This window comes from Vicugna pacos, chromosome 4 (assembly GCF_048564905.1).
Source record: "Vicugna pacos chromosome 4, VicPac4, whole genome shotgun sequence".
In the NCBI taxonomy this organism is placed as follows: domain Eukaryota; kingdom Metazoa; phylum Chordata; class Mammalia; order Artiodactyla; family Camelidae; genus Vicugna; species Vicugna pacos.
Window position 1 is genome coordinate 9639406 of NC_132990.1, and position 20053 is coordinate 9659458.

Genomic DNA, 20053 nt, shown 5'->3' on the forward strand with positions numbered 1-20053 from the left:
AAGGCCCTGGAGAATGTGGGATGCAGGTGTCCATGTGGGCTCCTACAGCCATGTCCCTCCTACTTGATTAGTGGGAAGAGCTGATCTTGACAATGCCTAGAGCCCAGGCCCTCCTGTTCTGGAGTTACTGTTAATGATCTGTAATTGTGAGGTTGAGGGCCTGGATAGTGCAGGATTCATATGGTTTGGGAGTGGCACCAAGGGCAGCCCCATCAATCTTTAAGTTAGCTACATTAGTTTTCTAGTTTCCAATCAGAGAACCTTGATTGAGTGAGTTCAAAAAATTGGAAAAAAAGCCGCTATGTTTGTGTATGTGGGTAGGCAAGGAAAAAGTGGTAGATAGGATTAGAGAGATAGTTGAGACCTTGCTTAAAAGCAAGACTAAACACTGACTTCAGTCAGGATTTGTGTCTTGAAATACCTTCTCTAGCTGCATGTAAATAGGGTAGAGGGAGGTGGAGTGAATTAGGGAGAAAATAAAAAAGAACATTCCAGAGGAAATAACATGAACATCAAGGAATGCAATAGAGTATTGCAATTGGGCCAGGGCTTAGCAGGGATAGCTCACCTATCTCTCTAGAGTACTGGGGAGGAGGGGGTGGGAGGGTAAGAAGTTCAGTATTGCTGGTACAAGGCTGGCAATGAGGAGACGGTAGAATACAAGGCAGGATAAGTTAGTGACTTTCTTCTTAGTATGCTTATAAGAAATTTCAGAGGAGACCACCACAACATCTTCTTGAGATTTACACAAATAAGAATTGCTGAACTGAATAAAAGTTCTAATAGGAACCATCAACGGTATGAATGTCGGTACTTGAGATTACAGTGGCAATCCCCTAAACTCTTGAAAGGTAAAATTCTTGAGAGAGTTAAGCTATGAAATCAACACATAGTGGGAGAGGTTAACCAGTACTGAAAGTAGGAGGTGAAAACAGTGGAGTGTAAATTATAGGTGGGAGATTTCAAATTGTAGGGTATAGTTTATGGATACATTAGCAGGTTTAGGTTTACACTGTAATGTACAGAACAGAACTTCTCTATTGGTGTGCCAATTATGTGTGACTAGGAATTTTAAAAGATTATCATTAAAAACCTAATCATAACTGATACAGCTATTTCACCAAGAAACCTAATATCAAAAAGGTAATAGTCCTTGCCTCAGCAGCACTAAAATTGAAACAATACAGAGAGGATTTGCATCCTCTAGAAGATAGGCCCTTGCATAAGGATGACATGCAAATTCGTGATGTGTTACATATTTTTTTAAAGAAAAGTAATATGCACAGAAACATGGTCAAGTTTCTCATGAAAAAATTTAAACTATTTTACTTGATATTTAGCTAAAACCAATATTATTTTCTCAAAAAGTCTATTTTAAATTTATATCATGTATAATTATAAAGAAAATGTGATTTTTCACCAAGTTCCTCATTGACCTTAAGATGAACCCAGTACGCTCTGCATATATAATTTTATCTTTGTGCCATAACGTCAAAAAGTTGGGAAGCAGTGGGAGTTTATTAACTAATCTAAAAAGAAATAAAATATCAGTAGAAAATATTCAGGAGTGTGTAGGTTGGGTTCCCCCAGAAGCAGACACTGAGGCAAGGATTTGAGTGTAGTTAGTTTGTTGAGAAGGTGATCCCAGGAAGCAGCAGTAGGGGAACAGAGAAGTGAAGAAGACAGGGATGGGAAGGAAGCAGTACAGGTGGATTAACCTGCAGTTTACCACTGCAGACAACTGGGGCAGGAGAGCCTCGAGGAGACAGTGTTTTAAAGTTGTTTCTCCCCAGGGCTGTGGAAACAAGTTTACCCATCCACTTTACATCATTTTCACTGCTGCTCCCAGGGGTGTAAATCCCCTCCCTTCCGGCCCGCGTGCAGTCAGAGAAGGCTGCCGAGGCCAGAGGAAGCCTGCAGGCAGAGTTGCAAGTGCTTGCAGTGAGAAGTTTTTGGATATGTAAAAGATGCAACTACATTTACAGCTCACTAGGTTTTGGTCCTATCCCCACTAAGTGACTTCTATTATTTGCCATCTGACCTAAGTTGGCCTACAGAGAAGAAAGTCTTGTCCAGCTGATGCTGCCTCCAAAATACCTCTTAAATCAGTCCACCCCTATTTTCTTGTCCAGGCTGCCAACATCTTTTGTGTTCCATCAGTAAACTCCTGACTGCTCTTAGCCTTTCTTTTCTCATCTTCCCCTCCAATCCATTCTTCCTCACAACATCCACAGTGATCTTCATAAAATGAAAATCAAATAAAGTCATTCTCCAGCTAACTCTTTACGGTTTTCTCATTGAGTATAGGATAAGCCCACATACAGTTCCTAAATGGTTTACTATCTGATCCTTGCTCACTATTTTCCTTTTACTATCTATCCCTCAACTCCCCTGGGCTTCTGTCATGCCTGAAAGAATATGCTCAAGGCTTTACTGTAGGGCTTTTGTACATACTCTTTCCTCAGTCTACATCATAGACCTAGAATATTCTTCCACCAACTCTTCACTTGAGTTGGTTTCATTTTAATCTTTCTGGAGTCAGTACAATTGTCCTTTCCTCACACAGGTTTTTCCTGACACCCCTCCCACCTTACCCTCCCTTCTGCCAAAGAAACCAAACCAAAAAAAAAAAAGAAAAAAGAAAAACAAAAAACCAAATAAAATTTCCTAGTTATATTTTCTCCTAGAACTCTATACTTTTAAGAAAATCTCTGAAGCAGACCACTGCAGCCTCTGCAGCCTCCCCAGGTCGGTCCTCTGGTTCCAACTTCCTTTCCCTTAGACCAGGAGTCTCAAAATCTCAAAGAAAGCAGGGCCTTCAAGGCACCAGACAGGTTATATAAATAAGTGGGTGGAGGCAATGGCAGCTGGAGAGCACATGGCAGCCACTCATAATTCCCGTTATTTGTTGCCAGAATTTGCTGGATTTCTTGATTTTTTTTTTCAAGAGACCATGAATCCTTATTTTCATGCAAGATCTTCTAATTTCTAACTACTGGAATTCAAAAAAATTAACCCCCCCTGAGCAAAATAGGCAAAACAATCTTGCAAAAGCACAAAGTTGGAGGTCTCACACCTCCTGATTTCAAAAGTTGTTACAAAGCAACAGTAATCAAAACAGGGTACTGACATAAACACAGACATAGACCAATGGAACAGAATAGAAAGCCCCTAAATAAACCCTTGCATATGTGGTCAAATGATTTTCAATAAGTATCCCAAGACCATTCAATGGAGAAAAGACAGTGTTTTCAAGAAATGGTGTTGGGAAAACTGGATATCCACATGCAGAAGGATGATGCTGGATGCTAATTTTACACCATATAAAAAATGAACTCAAAATGAATCAAAGACCTAAATGTAAGACCTAAAACTATAAAATGCAGGGGGAAGGCTTCCAATAATTTATTGGATATGATACCAAAAGCACAGGCAGCAAGAGTAAAAATAGGTAAATTGGACTACATCAAAATTAAAAACATCTGTATAGGGCACAATTGACCGAGTAAAAAGGCAGCCTGTGAAATGGGAAAAATATTTGCAAATCATATTTATCTGATAAGAGGTTAATATCTGTAAGATAAAAAGAATTTCTGTAGTGCAACAACAACAAAATAACCTGATTAAAAAATAGGCAAGTTATTTGAATAGGTACTTCTCTAAAGAAGATACACAAGTGGCCAAAAAACATGGAAAGATGCTCAACATCACTAATTGTTAGAGAAATGTAAATCAAAGCCACAGTGAGATATCATCTCACACCCATTAGGATAATTGCTACTAAAAACAAAACAAAACAACCCACCAAAATCAGAAAATAACAATGGTTGGCAAGGATGTGGAGAAACTGGAATGCTTGGGCACTGTTGGTGGGAATGTAAAATAGTGTAGCCGCTATGGAAAACAGTAGGTGGTTCCTTAAAGTACTAAAAACAGAATTATGAATCAACAAACCCACTTTGGGGTATGTATCCAAAAGAACTGAAGGCAAGATCTCAAAGAGATATCTGTACAACCATGTTCCTAGCAGCATTATTTGTAATAGCCAAAAGGTGGAAGCAGAGGAATAAAATTTGGTGTAGAGATGCAATGGAATGTTTTTTAGCTTTGAAAAGGAGAGAAGTTTTGACACTTTGCAAGTGAATCAATCTTGAGGACATTATGCTAAATGAAATAAGCCAGTCACAAAAAGGTAAATACTGTATGATTTCACTTACGTGGAGTATCTGGAGTGGTCAAACTCATGGAAACCAAAAGTACGATAGTGGCTGCCAGGGGATGAGGAAGAAGGAAATGGAGAGTTGATAGATTTCACTACAATATGAATATACTTAACACTGCTGAACTCTATACTTAAAAATGGTTAAGATGGCAAGTTTTATGTCATGTGTATTTTGCCACAATTAAAAATTAAAACAGATTTCTTTTTTGAAAAAGAAATCCAAAAGCCCTGAACAGCCCAAAAAATACATTTAACATAGCGTATGGTTTGAAGCTTTGCCTTCATCGGTGAATCTCAAATTTAAGCATGTATTAGGAAGGATAACCTGGTGTGCTTGTTAAACAGAATGCTGGGCCCTACCCCAAAAGTTTCTGAATCATTAAGCCTGGATTGAGAACTGAGAATTTGCATTTCCCGTCTTTTGAGGCTACTGCTACTGACCCAAGGATTACACTTTGAGGGCTACTGCATTAGATAATACTACAGGTTTACTCTGTATTATTTTCTATGTATCTGTTGTGATAAATCTTTGGTTCTGGGGTCCTTGAAAAAATTTTTAAGTGCCCACCATGCCCTTAAGCAATGTGTTTGTTGTGCCTTGTGAACCTGCTTCTTGGGCAAGTATTATGCTATACACAAAGGGCTAGACCTAATAGGGCCTAAAAATTCTGCCTAATTTTGCACAACATATGATGAATAATCTAATTAGAACAATCCAATCCAATTTTGAATGCAAGACACACATAGGCAGGTCAGGTAGAAGCAGAGGCTAAGAGAAGAATTCGGAGGGAAGAACAAAACTGGTCAGGTCACCAGAGTAGCGTTTCTTTACCTCGAACAATGTGAATCACATTCCACAGCCACAAGGCCTGTGTAGCCGCTGAGACGCTTCCTGTGCTTAATCCACTTCCTGGTGTGGATATATAAACCTGTATCTTCTCTGCTAACGAGGGGAAGTCTCTCTTCAGTGTCTTCTGGAGGATCCTACCACTCTGTTTTGATAGCTTTGATATCAACATCATACCAATGAGTCTCTGCTTTCCTATAGAAGGAAACAGTTTTCCAAATGAGATAGGAATTTTTCCATATACCAAAATGCCTTAGAATAATTGCAGCACGTGCCTCTTGGGGAACATCCTAGAACTGCCAAAAAAAAAAAAAAATCAGTAAACACTGCTCATCCCAACATCCTGCCTCTCTCCTCCCTGATTGCTCTTCAGCCATTTCATTTAGTGAAGACAGCATTAAAAAAAATCTTAGCAGGTTTTCCCGTTTCCACTCTTTTACCCTAGAAAAAAGAGAAAGCAGATTGTAGCTTTGAAAGGATGAGGGAAAACAATGCTACAAGCAGGTAAAGATGGCCTTTAAGGTAGTGAGCTGCTTACGAAGGGAATGTCGAGGCTGCACTGCTGCCTAGAAACGGCCGCCGCGGGGATAGCTGCTAAAAGGTGGTAACAGGGCAGCAGCTCTCGAGTAGAGAGATGCTGAGAGAGCCCATCCGAACCGGGACAACTGCCAGGATCCAAATTTGGATCCTGGTCCAGTACGGACCAATTAGGGCTGGGGCTTCCCGATCCGGGCATTGGCCGAGACTCTCAACCACTCTTCCGACAAGCGCTTGGTGACGTCAGCGGTTGCTCTCTAGCCTGAGTCGCGACGTCATTCCGCAGCGCCGGAAGTGGTGCGGCACGGAGAAGTAACGTGAACCTGTCCGTTCTGCGGTTTCGAGGTAAGGCAGTTGTCGGCGTGCCTCTTCTGTGCCTGGGTTGAAATCCTTGAGTGGGGGCCTTAGCGTGGGTCCTCTGTTACCCCTGGGTGATGTGCTTTGAATAACGCTCTCACTGCTTTCCCCTACAGCTAGCGTTGTTCCATTCTCAGGCTCCAGGGTTCTCCGCTTTCATTTCTCTCCTGCGGGGTTTTGGCGGCGTTCACGTTGGTCTCCGCCCCACTTCGCGGTCGTTCACATGAGTGCTCCTCGCCCCCCTCTCCCCGTGTACCTAGCTTGGTCGGAACACAGGCAGAATAGGAAATGGGCACTGCCCAACCCAAGGAGGCTTCTCAGCTTTTCAGGAAGGACATTGTTTCCTCCAGAAATGCCCCGTGAGAGGAACTTGAGAGCCATTTACAGCGTCCTCAACAGGCCTTATAGGAAGACCAGAAGATGTAAGACTTTGCTCCTGCAGACCAGTAATAGCGGTTCAACAAAGCAGGGATATAATTTCCATATGGAATTAATGTGGTCCAGGTTTGGAGCTTTTTGGGAATTTGATTTATATTGGGCGTTACGAAAACACTTGAGACAGGACTGTTCGTGTGGGCAGACGAAACAGGTTTGCCTTTTCTCTTTGCACAGTGCTGTGAGATGATCTTTTTACATTTCCTTCATCCATGCTTTCATTTTACCTTCACTGTTAACGAGAGTGATAATAGTGTTGAATGGTTACATTTTGGCAAACACCGAGCTTTTTACGTATTAATTTAGCCCTTGAGACAACCATGTAGTGTAGAGCAATAATTAATACCGTTTTACAGCTGAAGAAATAAAGACTTAGGTTAAATAACTGACCTCAAGTCACACAGTGAGTAGAGGCAAGATTTGAACTTTGAGCAGTTGGACTTCAGAAGCTGGGTATTATTCACTATTTTATATTGATTTTCTTCAACTGTTGTTATTAAGTTCTCAAACACCAAACTCTGTTATCTATTATTTTATGGAGAAAATTAAGGTCATCAGATGTGCTTTCTCTTGGGTTTCTGCCCCTACTTTCTCTCTTCACAAAGTCATCTAGATTTATACCCAGCTTTACTTTTCCTTCAGAATCAAAGGATGAGCTGTCTCCTCTGATCAAAGCAAATTCCTTTATCTTTGCTTCTGACCTTTCTTTCATATTTTCACTCATGAGACTTTGCTTTCTTTTGTCTTTTCTGCCCCTGTGTCTCCCAATCATTTATAAGCAAGGTAAGGTTTTTCAGAATCCTTCCTCCCTCCCACAAGCCAGAAAGAAAGAAAAATTTCCTGGTGATACATCTTCCTTTGGCTCTCATCCAGTACCTCTCTCCCCTTCTATCCATACTTTTTAAAAAGAGTATTCTGACTTTTGTCTCCAACTCCCCACCTTCCGTTCCCTTCTGCAGTCCAGCTTTCAGATTTCTTATTCCCCTGAAATTTTACCTTGTAGTCACCAACAATTGATTATTAAACCACATAGACATTCTTCAATCATTACTGGATACCTTTACTGCTTTTGAAACTTGATGATACCTCTCACTCCCTACTCCTTTTGTTTTCCAGGACAATACACCCAGCTGATTTATTCAACAAACATGTATTGTGATATGGAGATGAACAAGACACAGTGATTTCCTGTAAGGAGAAAACACTTTATTTTCTAGCTATTTCTCCATGTGCCTCTCTCTCAGATCTTTTCTCCTGTGGGTAGCTTTTTCTCCTCTCTTAAAATCTTGGGTGTTTCCAAGGTTTGTAACTTTGGCCCACTGCTCTTTTCATTTTGTACACCCTGCCAGAGTGAAAACGTCAGCTGACTCCCTCCTACATGCTCCCAAATTGAAGTGTCAGCTTAGAATTTCATGCTCACCTTTGGCTACCCTGCTGGACAGCTCTGCCTGCAAGTCCCAGAGACTCTTCAAATGCCATCTTCCCTGAACTTTATCTTAGCACATCCATCACTAAATCCTGTTGATTTTGTCCTCTAAATATTTCACAAATCTGTGCTCTTTTTTCTGTCCCAATTATTGTCCTACTTTAGAATTTATCATTTTTCATCTAGAGTATGATGGCCTTCTAACTGGTTTCTCCTGCTCTAGTCCTGTTCCCCATGTATCTGCTCTTCACAGTACCTATCCCCTTGCCCCAAATGAACTTTGAAACAAATCTGACTGAGTCAGAGTCCTGCTTAATAATGTTTAAAGAACTGTCTGTTCAGTCATCCAACCTTTTCTCTCATTTATTCAGCAAATATTTACTGTTTACTAAGTTGCAAAATCCATTAGAACTTCTAAAGTTTGAGCTTCTCAGCTGGTCCCCCAGGGCTCTGCTCCTTCTGGACCTGCCTGCATCTCCAGCCTCTTTTTTGCCTCGTACTTTAGATTTCAGCAACGCCGAACTGTTTCTTCATGTGCGCTGTGCTATTTCTTTGTGCATTGCCCTTGCTCTTCTCTTTGACTGGAATCTTCTCTCTGATTCCTTTCTCCACTTCCTGCTTCTTACCTAATTAGGCTGCCCATTTTTAATTAACCCAGTTAATATATAGGTCTCATTTTAGGCCCACCTCTTATAGGAAACCTTCCTTGACACCTTCTGCCTCTGTCTAGGTTGGGTACTCCAGCAGTGTGCTTCCCTTACACCCTTTGTATACACCAGTTATTATACTTTACACATTTGTTAAATTTTTTTTAACATTTTTTATTGAGTTATAGTCATTTTACAATGTTGTGTCAAATTCCAGTGTAGAGCACAATTTTTCAGTTATACATGAACATACATATATTCATTGTCACATTTTTTTTTTTGCTGTGAGCTACCACAAGATCCGTATATAGTTCCCTGTGCTATACAGTATAATCTTGTTTGTCTATTCTACATATTCCTGTTGGTATCTACAAATTTTGAACTCCCAGTCTATCCCTTCCCACCTTGGAAACCACAGGTTTGTATTCTATGTCTATGAGTCTGTTTTTGTTTTATATTTATGCTCTTTTTTTTTTTTTTTAATTCCACATATGAGCGATCTCGTATGGTATTTTTCTTTCTCTTTCTGGCTTACTTCACTTAGAATGACATTCTCCAGGAACATCCATGTTGCTGCAAATGGTGTTATGTTGTTGGTTTTTATGGCTGAGTAGTATTCCATTGTATAAATAGACCACCTCTTCTTTATCCAGTCATCTGTTGATGGACATTTAGGCTGTTTCTATGTCTTGGCTATTGTGAATAGTGCTGCTATGAACATTGGGGTACAGGTGTCTTTTTGAAGTAGGGTTCCTTCTGGATAGATGCCCAAGAGCAGACTTACTGGGTCATATGGTAAGTCTGTTCCTAGTCTTTTGAGGAATCTCCATACTGCTTTCCACAGTGGCTGCACCAAACTGCATTCCCACCAGCAGTGTAGGAGGGTTCCCCTTTCTCCACAGCCTCTCCAGCATTTGTCTTTTGTGGACTTTTGAATGATGGTCATTCTGACTGGTGTGAGGTGATACCTCATTGTAGTTTTGATTTGCATTTCTCTGATAATTAGTGATATTGAGCATTTTTTCATGTGCCTATTGATCATTTGTATGTCTTCCTTGGAGAATTGCTTGTTTAGTTCTTCTGCCCATTTTTGGATTGGGTTGTTTGTTTGTTTTCTTATTAAGTTGTATGAGCTGCTTATATTATGGAGATCAAGCCTTTGTCGGTTTCATCTGCAAAAATTTTCTCCCATTCCGTAGGTTGTTGTTTTGTTTTACTTATGGTTTCTTTTGCTGTGCAGAAGCTTGTAAGTTTCATTAGGTCCCATTTGTTTATTCTTGTTTTTATTTCTATTGCTTGGGTAGACTGCCCTAGGAGAACATTTTTGAGATGTATGAGAGATAATGTTTTGCCTGTATTTTCTTCTAGGAAGCTTATTGTATCTTGTCTTATGTTTAAGTCTTTGATCCATTTTGAGTTTATTTTTGTGTATGGTGTAAGGGATGTTACAATTGTTTTTAGTTTTTCTGAGCCTTTTGAAGGCAGGTTTGATGTGTTATACCTGCATCATACATATAAGTGAGGTGTAATATCTCTTTATTCCCAGCACCAGAATGGCACAAGGCACGTGGTAAGCATGCAGTAATTTTGCTTAAATGATCAAATGAATGAAGACAGAAAGAATATGATGTAGTGAGTAAGAACCCATTCTTTGGAGTAATTCAAATTCTAGCTCTGGCACATGTTGGCTATGTGTCTTGAATATGTTACTTATTTTCTCTAAGACTTAAATTTTCCTTAGAGTGAGAGTTGTTGTGAAGATTAAATGAGATAATGTAAGTAAGACATTTGACAAGTGCCTGGCACATAGTGTGCACTTGATACAAGTATGCTGAACACCAGGGGATCCAGAAGTACAGGATCAGACCAAGCCTAGACCAGCAAGGTCCAGTGACCTTTCCTCTGAATTTCCTGAATGGATGCAGTCTGTTTACAAGGAGATTATAATCTCAGTAGGCCAGTGAGATTACATCCATGTTTAATTTTCAAAGAAGGTAAATCAGCCACACCCAATAACAAGATGTACAGAAGACAGCTCCGTGAAGGCCTCAGGGAGGAGGTGGGACTTGGAAGTTGAGAAAGATTTGGTTTTCTTGGAGGGAGAAAAGTGTATAATTCAGTACCAGGAGATCATATTAAGAATGACTCATTTGGGAGTCCTGATTCAGTACGTCATTCCTGAAGGATGTATGTGTGTGTGAGGGTGCATGTGTTTGAGTCTGGGAGAAGGGAGGAGAGAGAGGGATGGATAAATGGGACTAGTTCTATGAAAAGAAGTGGGAGGCGAAATAAGTAACCTCTGTGGGATTAGAGTATGAAAGTTAACTTCAGACCTGAGGGATTTGGAATTGACCAGGGCCGGGCAAGTTTCTGGGTCTGTGCTGGACATTATGGTAGCCTTCAGCCACATGTAGCTATTTAATTTTAAATTTAAGGTAAATTTAAAAGAAACTAAGTAAGAAATTCATTTCCTCTGTCGCACCAGCTACACTTCAAATGCTCGATTGTCACGTGGTGGATCTGTTGGTGTTTAGAACACTTCCATCATTGCTAAAAATTTTACTGGACAGCACTTTCCAGGTTATCAGATCTCTGGCCTTGTGTGGCCTGTCAGATCACTTGGGTCCCTTAAGAAATAATCAGAATTTCTTTCTGACCAATCCCCACAACTCTGGAATGAAAAGTATGGGGCTGAAAAGAGAGAATTAGGGTTTATCCACATAGATGTGAGGATGGAGTTACTCAGAGTAACAAAGCGCCCACATAAGAAGAGGACCTGGAGGAGGGGAGAGAGAGAAGGAAGGGAAGAGAACCTGGATAGGATTATCATTTGGCCATTCACTTGCAAATATTTATTATATTCTTGCTGTATGCCAAGTAGTAAGTGCTGAGGATATAGTGGAAGCAAAAACAGGCTTGACTTCTGCAGTCATGGAGTTTGCAGTTTATGGATTTTTACTGGATGGATCATATTGAAGGTTCAGGAACAAACATCCATCCTTATATACTCCCCATATTCTAAAATGCTTCATTCCTAAAAGTTGAAATCTGTGGCTGAAATGGGCCAAGACATTGCTTAAGGTTAGTTGTGTGAGCATCGTATAGTCACTGCTTCAGCTTCTCAATGAGTAGTAAATAGGAACATCATAACTTCAGAACTTTAGGGGGAATGAAGCATGTGAATGTGTGTTTATTTAGGGCAGGAGGGGTAGTTCCTGTTATCCTGCAAAAGTCAGCCATGATCTCAGCTGTCCATCGTATTCCCTCCTTTCTAACCGTTCTCTTTTTAGGCTTCTTTTATTATTACTGTGAATAGTCAGTCACCACATGATTCATTTCCCAGTGCTTAATAAAGCCATACTCCTCAGTCCATTACCTGCTCATTCATCAGTTTCCAGCAAGTGCAAACAGATGCCATTCTGAACACGTAGCATTTAAAAGTGGGATTTGCCTGTAGCCATCATCACTTGAGGCTCTGAGTTTAGGATTTTAGATTTACAGCTGATTCTTCATGCTCTTGCACAAAGCCTGCTTAACTTTTTGGACCTCTCTCTGGCCCACATTATGGTCACAGCTTCCTGACTATTATCTGACTCTAGATTTCTCCACTCCAGCCTGCCTACACACAGCTGTCGTTTTTCCTCACCGTGCGGCTCAGAGTTTGGCACTCATTTGCTCACACTGCCTTGTGTTATCCTGTCTCTGCAGATGGTAGTTAAACTACAATTTTTAAAAATCTGGTTTCTTTTCTCTCCCCTTTGGATACAAAGCTTCTGCAGAGGGCCTGCTAAGTGCTGCCTTGCCTGCAGGGGTCCTTTCTCAAAGAGAGGGTATTAGAGGCTCGAGCATTGGTAAGCTTCTGGAGTCTGGGGAGGCATCCCAAAGATCTGGTCCTGTCCCTCCCACACACTTCCCTGCTCTGCCTCCCGGCGTGATCTCAACCTTACTCTTCTATGACTTGTTGATGCCTCTCAAATACCTACATTCAGTTAAGGACAAATATTTCTTTCTTGCGTCAGAGCCAGTCAGTTCTTACAAGACAGCTTTAACAACCTTGTGGCTTTTCCCTGTCTAAGCCCCTGATTCTTTCTCTTCCATGAAACACTTTTGGTTTTACTTGAAACTGTGTCTCCTGAATTGTAATTCCTAAGACCCCAAAGAAAGCTCTTTGTAGTCTCAAAAATACACACACACACGCACACACACACACATTCAGTCCATTTCTCTCTTGAGTTTCATACCCATATATTGCAGCATGACTCTTGGATGTTCTACACGTAACTTGATCTAATTGTGTTTCAGTCTGAAATCATCCCTTCTCCACCTGCTGTTTATCTCCAAATTGTCTCCTTGTGTATTCATCGTTTTGGTTAATGAGCATTTCCAAATTAGGAATCTTGGTATCTCCCTTTACTTCTTTGTCATTCCCCAAATACAGTCAGTAGTTAAGTCTACCTTCACAATTTCTCCTGGCCCTTCTTTCTCTCCGTCTCCTTTGTTTTGCTTTTGGTCAGGCCTCATCTCTCTCCCAAATTTCTTCTCTTTCTCTGTTACTGCTACTCTACATGACTGTGAAGATTACTTTTCAGAAGAACACCAGCACCTTCACTCATGTTATGCAGGCTGTGTAGTGCACAAAGATGCTGCATTCATGCTTTAGAAACTGCAGATTTGTGTATTTTTTATGACAGTCTTCTGGCCAATGGCAGTAAAATGTATTGTTCTAACATCAGTATGTTATGACAGTTAACCTAATACACATAGGAATGCCTTTGGACCGAAGAACATCCTCTGTTCTTCTGTCCTTAGTTCTCTGCCAGGCAAGCTCCTTCTCATCCTGTAAAACCCAGGATAAATATCCCTTCTTCATGAAGCCTTTTTTAACACTCCCTGCAAGAGTCAGTCATTCCTTTCCCTAGGCTAATGCCATGTTTGGTTACTCCCTTATAGTGCTTATGACATTACGTTGTAATAATTGGTATATGAGTCTGTCTGCCACACTGTACCCCAGACCCCTGAAGGATGGGGCAGTGTTTCATCATTCTTTGATCCTTAGCATGTAGCCCAATGCCTAGAACATAGAGTGTCTCAATAAATGTAACAAATATTGATTGCTTAGCATGATTCAGGCACAGAGGTAAATACTCACATTATCTTATTTAATCCTCACAACAGCCTCATGAGTCCTGTCATTATGACTTTTTACAGGTGAGGATTTGAGACTTGGGAGGTGCAGTCACTTGCCTCAAGATGAACAGCTGATAAATGGCATGTGTGGTGGTGCTGGGGTGTGATCCTGGAGGACTTGTGTTGGTTTTTCCAGCGATTCTCTTGTGTTTCATCTCTCAGAGTAATGATGCGGGTGTGCTGGTTGGTGAGACAGGACAACCGGCACCAGCGAATTAAACTGCCACATTTGAAAGCAGTCGTTGTAGGGCGTGGTCCAGAGACCAAGATCACTGACAAGAAATGTTCTCGACAGCAAGGTAACTAGTCATGGGGATGTGGAGATTACCATGTTTGGCTCCTCAGTGATAAGGATAGTGATAATCAAAGATGCATATTTCCTGGATGCTCTTGAGGGAAAACCTTCTGTGTGCCATAAACAAAACTCAGGAACTGAGCTCTTTTAGCCAACACTACCAGATTCTACCCTCTGAGAGTGGTTAATATTCCACTAATATTGGGAGCAGGTACAGGTTCCACACTGTACTATGGGTTGTGGAACTGAGGCCTGCACTCTGCTTTGCCTAGGGAGAGTCCTCGTTGGGCAGTGAGACAGTTGAATTCTGGGATTTCCAGGTTGAAACCGCTTCTGGGAAGTGGTTCCATCCTTTACATGTTGCCGCACACAGAGGGTGGTATCTTTAAAAGACCGTGGCATCCAGCTCTTGAAATGTCTTTCCTGGGATTTAATAAAGTGAAAGTCCTTAGGAAAGAGCTTTACCATGTACTTCATTTTTTACCTGTAAACTCCAGACATGCTCCCTGCTACTGGGCCTCTGATTGCAGTATGTTCTCTGTAGCAGGGTTTCCCAAGGCTTGGAGTTTGCAACAGTGATTATGATTTTTCCCATGTGAGTTAATCTAAATGGGAAAAAAAAAAAGCCATGCTTGAGCTGACTAAGCCAAAGATACAGAGGCAGACACTGCTTCTTACTCTCTATACCCCTTGTTGCAACAACAGTTGTAGGAATGTTTATGTCAGTCTGTCCTCTGCCTGTCCTCAGAGAGCAGCTGTGGTGTCTCTTTGCTCCTTATTTTAGCCCAGAAACTTTTTGTTCACTTATCTGAACATGAGCGTTTAGTGCTGTTTCTTCCCACACATGCTCAGACTGTTCTGTCCTTGCAGTCCTCTTTCTAGAAAGGATATTCTCTCCACTCTTCCTACCCAAAGCCAGCTAACCTTCTGTCTTCCAGGAATGTATCTTTTACCTCTCTCTGTTGAAGGCATCTGAAAGTTTTATATAATAGTGGAAGCCTGATTTAATCCTGAGCTAAGAGCTTGTGAGACAAGTGGACCCCTTTCCCTGACTGCAGAGCCTGTGATCCCGAGTGGGCCAAGGGCTCTGGAATAGGAAGACTTATGGGGATTCAGTGAAGCTGAATAGAGGTATTAGCAGTAGCTAAGGGAGTATGTACACTGTTGGGCATTTTATGGGAGGACTTGGAGCCCTAGTCACCTGAATAACATGATTTTGCTTGTAGGCCATTGAGGAAACCCTTGTCAGATTGCCTCCTGGAGTGAGGCTTCACTGTGTTGTAAGGAGAACAGGAGCAGGTGCCTGATTCTTTGTGGCATTTGAGTTTAACTTTTTTCAATCTCTTTCAGTTCAGTTGAAAGCAGAATGTAACAAAGGATATGTCAAGGTAAAGCAGGTATGTCTGTTTGTAACTTGGATTTCCATTTTATACTTGATTTTTTTATGCTTTTGACTTTGGAGTGTCAGTGACAGCCAGTAAAGGCTTCTCTGTCATGTGTAGAAGTGACAGCGTAAAGTAAGTGAATATTAAGCATGCTGCTTGGCACATAGTAAGTGGTTAACATAGCAGTGGCTGCTGTACTAATGGTGTTATTGCTATCATTATAATTATTTTCTGATTATTCCATAGGTAGGGGTCAATCCCACCAGCATTGACTCAGTCATAATTGGGAAGGACCAAGAGATGAAGCTGCAGCCTGGCCAGATTCTCCACATGGTGAATGAACTTTATCCATATATTATAGAGTTTGAAGAAGAGGCAAAAAGCCCTGGCCTGGACCCACACAGGAAGAGAAAGATGTCAGGCAACAGTGATTCTGCAGAAAGGGCTGCTGCCCAGGAAGCTGAGCCCAGTACAAGACTGGAACCTGGGAGCAACCCTAGCCAGTACTCTGTGCCCCCAAAGAAAGAAAAAGATGAATCCACCAAAAAGGTGAGGGTAGTGACCTTGATAGATGATGTAGAGATTAAACGAGGTGTAATGACTGCTTAATTGTTTTGTACGCTGTAAAGCCCAGACGCATAAGGGATTATTAACCATGATGAAAGAGTCACTTGTTTGTGTCACCAGTCACTTGGGTGAATGTCCTTTTATGTACTTTTCTCTTGAATTCCTAAGGTAAGCCACTTGAAGGTAGGACGATAATGGCAGTGTGTTTAACACTGAGCTACTAAAATGGGTCAGTCATGTGAATACCTATAGAAGGTGAACATTGAAACACTGTACATAGGTCATGTGATTTACATCCTGATGTCAAAGTGGGAACTTAGGTTGTTGATGGAAAGGGAGAGGGCAAAGATGCAGTTCACACACTGGCATTTCCAAGCTCTGTCTAGACATAGGGCTCTGAGTATGGGAAGAGAAAGGAGATGGCTTATAGGTTATAAAGGCAGAAGATTGAGGTAAAGAGATATAGTTTAATTTTTAAAAACTAACCTTATTTCCAAGTTTGGTTGGACTCTGTTAACATAACAGTATTAACTAATGCAAAATTTAACTATCAGCATTTGTGATTTACATTGCCATTTTTTGTTTTAGAAATCATTGGGCCACTGGAGTCAAGGCTTGAAGATTTCAATGGAGGACCCCAAAATGCAGGTCAGAATAAAATTTGGGTATTGAAACACATTTCACGTTTTAAATGATCACTCCACAGAGCTCATAACTACAAATGAAATCAAAGGAGATCAGTTGGTCTGAATGAGATTCATTTTATTGGGTTATTTTGTGAGATCAGGTGGCTTTTCTCATTGTCAGTAACTTAGCAACTGGAATTGTTTGGAGAGAAGCTAAGTTTTTCTAACAAATGTTTCCTCTGCCTCATTCCTCCTAAACTTCTGGGTACTGTTAAGGGAAGTTGTGTTCCACTTAGTGTGGTCCCTTTCAACAGAGCATCAGATAATGTATTATGACTAAAGTTACTGGGCTTCTCTGAGACTATTAGTCAGGCATCATCCTGGGAGGGGTCTGAGTTCTTAAATTACATCCTGGGGTGACAAGGGGCAAGATCTGATAGGGCTACTTGGAACACACACACACACACGTGTGTGTGTGTGTGTGTGTGTGTGTGTGTGTGTGTGTGTGTGTGATGTGATGTGATGTGATGTGGTCTGCCGAGTGGAGAAACATTTGAGTTTATGCCTGCAGGGATTTTACATCAGGTTCTTGGGAACTGTTTTGTACGGTACCTCTTCTGTGTGTTCTGTGTAGTGTGGTGACTGAAAACACAGGCTCTGGAGTAACTAGATCTGTGTTGGAATTCTAGATTTCCCACTACTATCTAACTGTGTGACCTGGTGCAAGACTCTCAGCTTATCTGAGTCTCTGTACTCTCGTCTGTCAAAATTAGAATGCTAAGACTTCAGCACAAGATTGAGGTGGGAATTGAGTTAATGAATGTGACAGCATCTGACACATGTAAGATATGCAGTAGTTGCCTGTTTCCTTCTTTGTGCCCCTCTGCTAGGTTTACAAAGATGAGCAGGTGGTGGTGATTAAGGATAAATACCCCAAGGCTCGTCACCACTGGCTGGTCTTACCGTGGGCCTCCATTTCCAGTCTGAAGGCTGTGACCAGAGAACACCTTGAGCTCCTCAAACACATGCACACTATGGGGGAAAAGGTGATTGCAGACTTTGCTGGATCTAGCAAACTCCGCTTCCGACTGGGCTACCATGCCATTCCCAGCATGAGGTAAGCCTTGTGGGGGTCCTGGTCCATCTTGGTTTTGTCTGGGTGGACACGTGGATTCAGCCTGGGTCTCCTGAGTGTGCTGATAGTCCCAAGGCCCAGGGACAGTAGGGTGGGATGTTGCCAAGGCAAGTGGGCTGAAATGTAGACTCTTCTGCCTGACTTGTTGGCAAGCCTTGAGTTCCTACTTCTGTTTATAATTCGGTAACATACGGTTCTTTGTTCTTTTCAAAGTATAAACTTTGAGAGACTAACCTATGAACTAGATGAAGCAGCTTCATTACCCTCAGGAGAAAAACTGTGGTCAGTGATTTTTATCAGATTTTTCAGAAGCATCTGTAACCCCTAAATGATTAAGGACCATTGCTTTGAAGGAGACAGGCATCACTGACTTCTTTCATGACAGCTTAGTAGATCTAAGATTTAAGATAAAATGAGAAAAAAAAGTAGAGCTTGTTTTCCTTTGGCACATACCAAGATGGATTCAGAAAAGGGTGATCGATTCTTTTCAAAGATTTCAAGCAAGGCAGATCTCCTGTTCTTTTGAGCTAGGTAACAGGATAAGCAGACTAATTAGATTTTGAAGGTTTTAATCTTGGGGTTTTTCTGTGTGTGTGTGGTAAAATGTACATAACATGAAATGTACCATTTTAACTATTTTCAAGTGTACAGTTCAGTGGCATTAAGTGCATTCACACTGTTGTGCAGCCATCACCACCATCTATTACTAGAACTTTTTTCATCTTCCCAGACTACCTCTCATTCCTCCATCCCTTCAGCCCCTGGCAATTACCATTCCACTTTCTGATTCTATGAATTTGACTACCTTAGGTACCTCATACCTCATTCCAGTGGAAACATACAGTATCTGTCATTTTGTGGCTGGCTTTTTTCATTTAGGATAATGTCTTCAAGGTTCATCCATGTTGTAATTTGTGTCAGAATTTCTGTTGATGATGATGATGATGGTGATGATGATTATATTAATGGAGGTACTGGGGATTGAACCCAGGACCTTGTGCATGCTAAGCATGTGCTCTGCCACTGAGCTATACCCATTTCCCTATATTGATTGTTTTTTTTTAATCACCCAACATTCCTCACATTTTATTAGGAGGGTAATTAGGGCATAGATTACTGGCCACTTTAACCAAATGAAATTTTTGTGCCACATTTTTTCCCCATCAATACTCTTTATTTTAAAATGAAGCATAACTTACATACAGTAAAATGCACAGTAAGATTTATAGTTTGATCGGTTTTGATAGATGTATATACCATGTAACTATTACTGTGCTCAAGATACAGAACATTTCTATCATCTCCCAGAAGTTCCCTTGTGCTCCTTTCTGCTTAATTCTCCCCTCAACCCCCAGGTGTTGTCCTGGTTTTTTTTTTTAGTATAACTTAGTTTTATCTGTTCTAGAACTTCATGTAAATGGACTCATACAATGTGTACTCTTTTTCTGTCTTTTTTGGTCAGCATAGTGGATTTTGAGATTCAGGCAGGTTGTGTATGTCATGGACGTACTTCATTGTTCTGCTCTTGTGTAAATACCTAGAAGTGGAATTGCTACATTACAGGATGAATGTCTATTGTGTATCATTAAAAAATATTTTTTATTGTTAAAACCTTATTCAAAAAATTTGTTGCGAAAAGTCACCCATAATCCTGTTTCCCTAATGTTGCAGAGCTCATGACTAACAGCCCTTGACCATAGTGCTTTTCACATAGTAATCATGGTGTCCATACCTTTTTCATACAATGAGTGCTGCTATGCTAAGGAGAATGCTAAAAGCAAGAGCTATGACTGGTGTGGGTGGGAAGCAAAATGAGTAGTAAGTGAGGTTGCTGTGATCTTTTAAAGTATAAATCAGATAATATCACCCACCTGCTTAAAATCCTTCAGTGGCTCCCCAGTGTAATCGGAATAAAATGCGAACCTTCTGCTGACCTATAAGACCCTTTATGACCTGGCTCCTACCTCATCTCTGCTCCTTGTTTCCAGCCATTCCGCCACATTACCTTCTTTTTGTTCCCTGGTTACAGCTCATTCTCATCACAGGGCCTTTGCACTTGGCCTCCCACTTCCTGAGGCTCTTTCCTCAGAGCTTTGCTTGCCTGACTGCTTTCTCAGCTCAGATTGCTGCCCGGGGGAGGCCTTCCCCGAACACCCAGCTGTTTAAAGAGGCAGTCTCTACCCACTAGGCACTCTATCCCATTTTGCTTTCTTTTTTTTTTCCTTAACAGTGTTAGCAATTTGAATTTTCCTTGTCTATTTGTTTACTTATTTATTATTTTTCTGCCCTCATTAGAATATAATTTCTATAAGGGCATAGACCTTTACCATTTTGGTCACTGCTGAATTCCAGTGCTAGAACAGTGCTTGGCTCTAGTAGGTATTTAA

General features: G+C 41.0%; 1 protein-coding gene, 1 long non-coding RNA gene and 1 pseudogene across 13 annotated transcripts in view; 2 read left to right on the forward strand and 1 right to left on the reverse strand.

The window, feature by feature from the left end:
• The window catches only part of APTX (aprataxin), a 72536-nt gene that overhangs the window by 11657 nt on the left and 40826 nt on the right, over positions 1-20053 (forward strand). For 2 of the 10 annotated variants that reach the window (XM_072959255.1, XM_072959256.1), the window contains exons 4-8: positions 13821-13957; positions 15304-15350; positions 15585-15887; positions 16494-16553; positions 17422-17648. In XM_072959255.1, the coding sequence (XP_072815356.1) occupies positions 13825-13957; positions 15304-15350; positions 15585-15887; positions 16494-16553; positions 17422-17648 (770 nt within the window). In that variant the 5' untranslated portion in view covers positions 13821-13824. Of the gene's footprint in view, positions 1-5863; positions 5952-7514; positions 7589-13679; positions 13958-15303; positions 15351-15584; positions 15888-16493; positions 16554-17421; positions 17649-20053 lie in introns of those variants that run through there. The other 8 variants (XM_072959261.1, XM_031676647.2, XM_072959257.1 and 5 more) reach the window with 8 other exon arrangements.
• Positions 1147-1263, forward strand: LOC116279980 (U6 spliceosomal RNA; annotated as a pseudogene).
• On the reverse strand, positions 4219-19597 carry LOC140695983 (uncharacterized). 3 transcript variants are annotated; one of them, XR_012071870.1, is made up of 6 exons: positions 19538-19597; positions 18120-18193; positions 14438-14558; positions 5608-6630; positions 5055-5365; positions 4219-4268 (listed from the first exon to the last, which is right to left on the reverse strand). It is a non-coding gene; the product is annotated as an uncharacterized lncRNA (long non-coding RNA). The 3 variants fall into 3 exon arrangements; XR_012071871.1 differs by lacking the exon at positions 4219-4268 and having other exon boundaries at positions 5027-5359; XR_012071872.1 differs by lacking the exons at positions 4219-4268; positions 5608-6630 and having other exon boundaries at positions 5027-5359.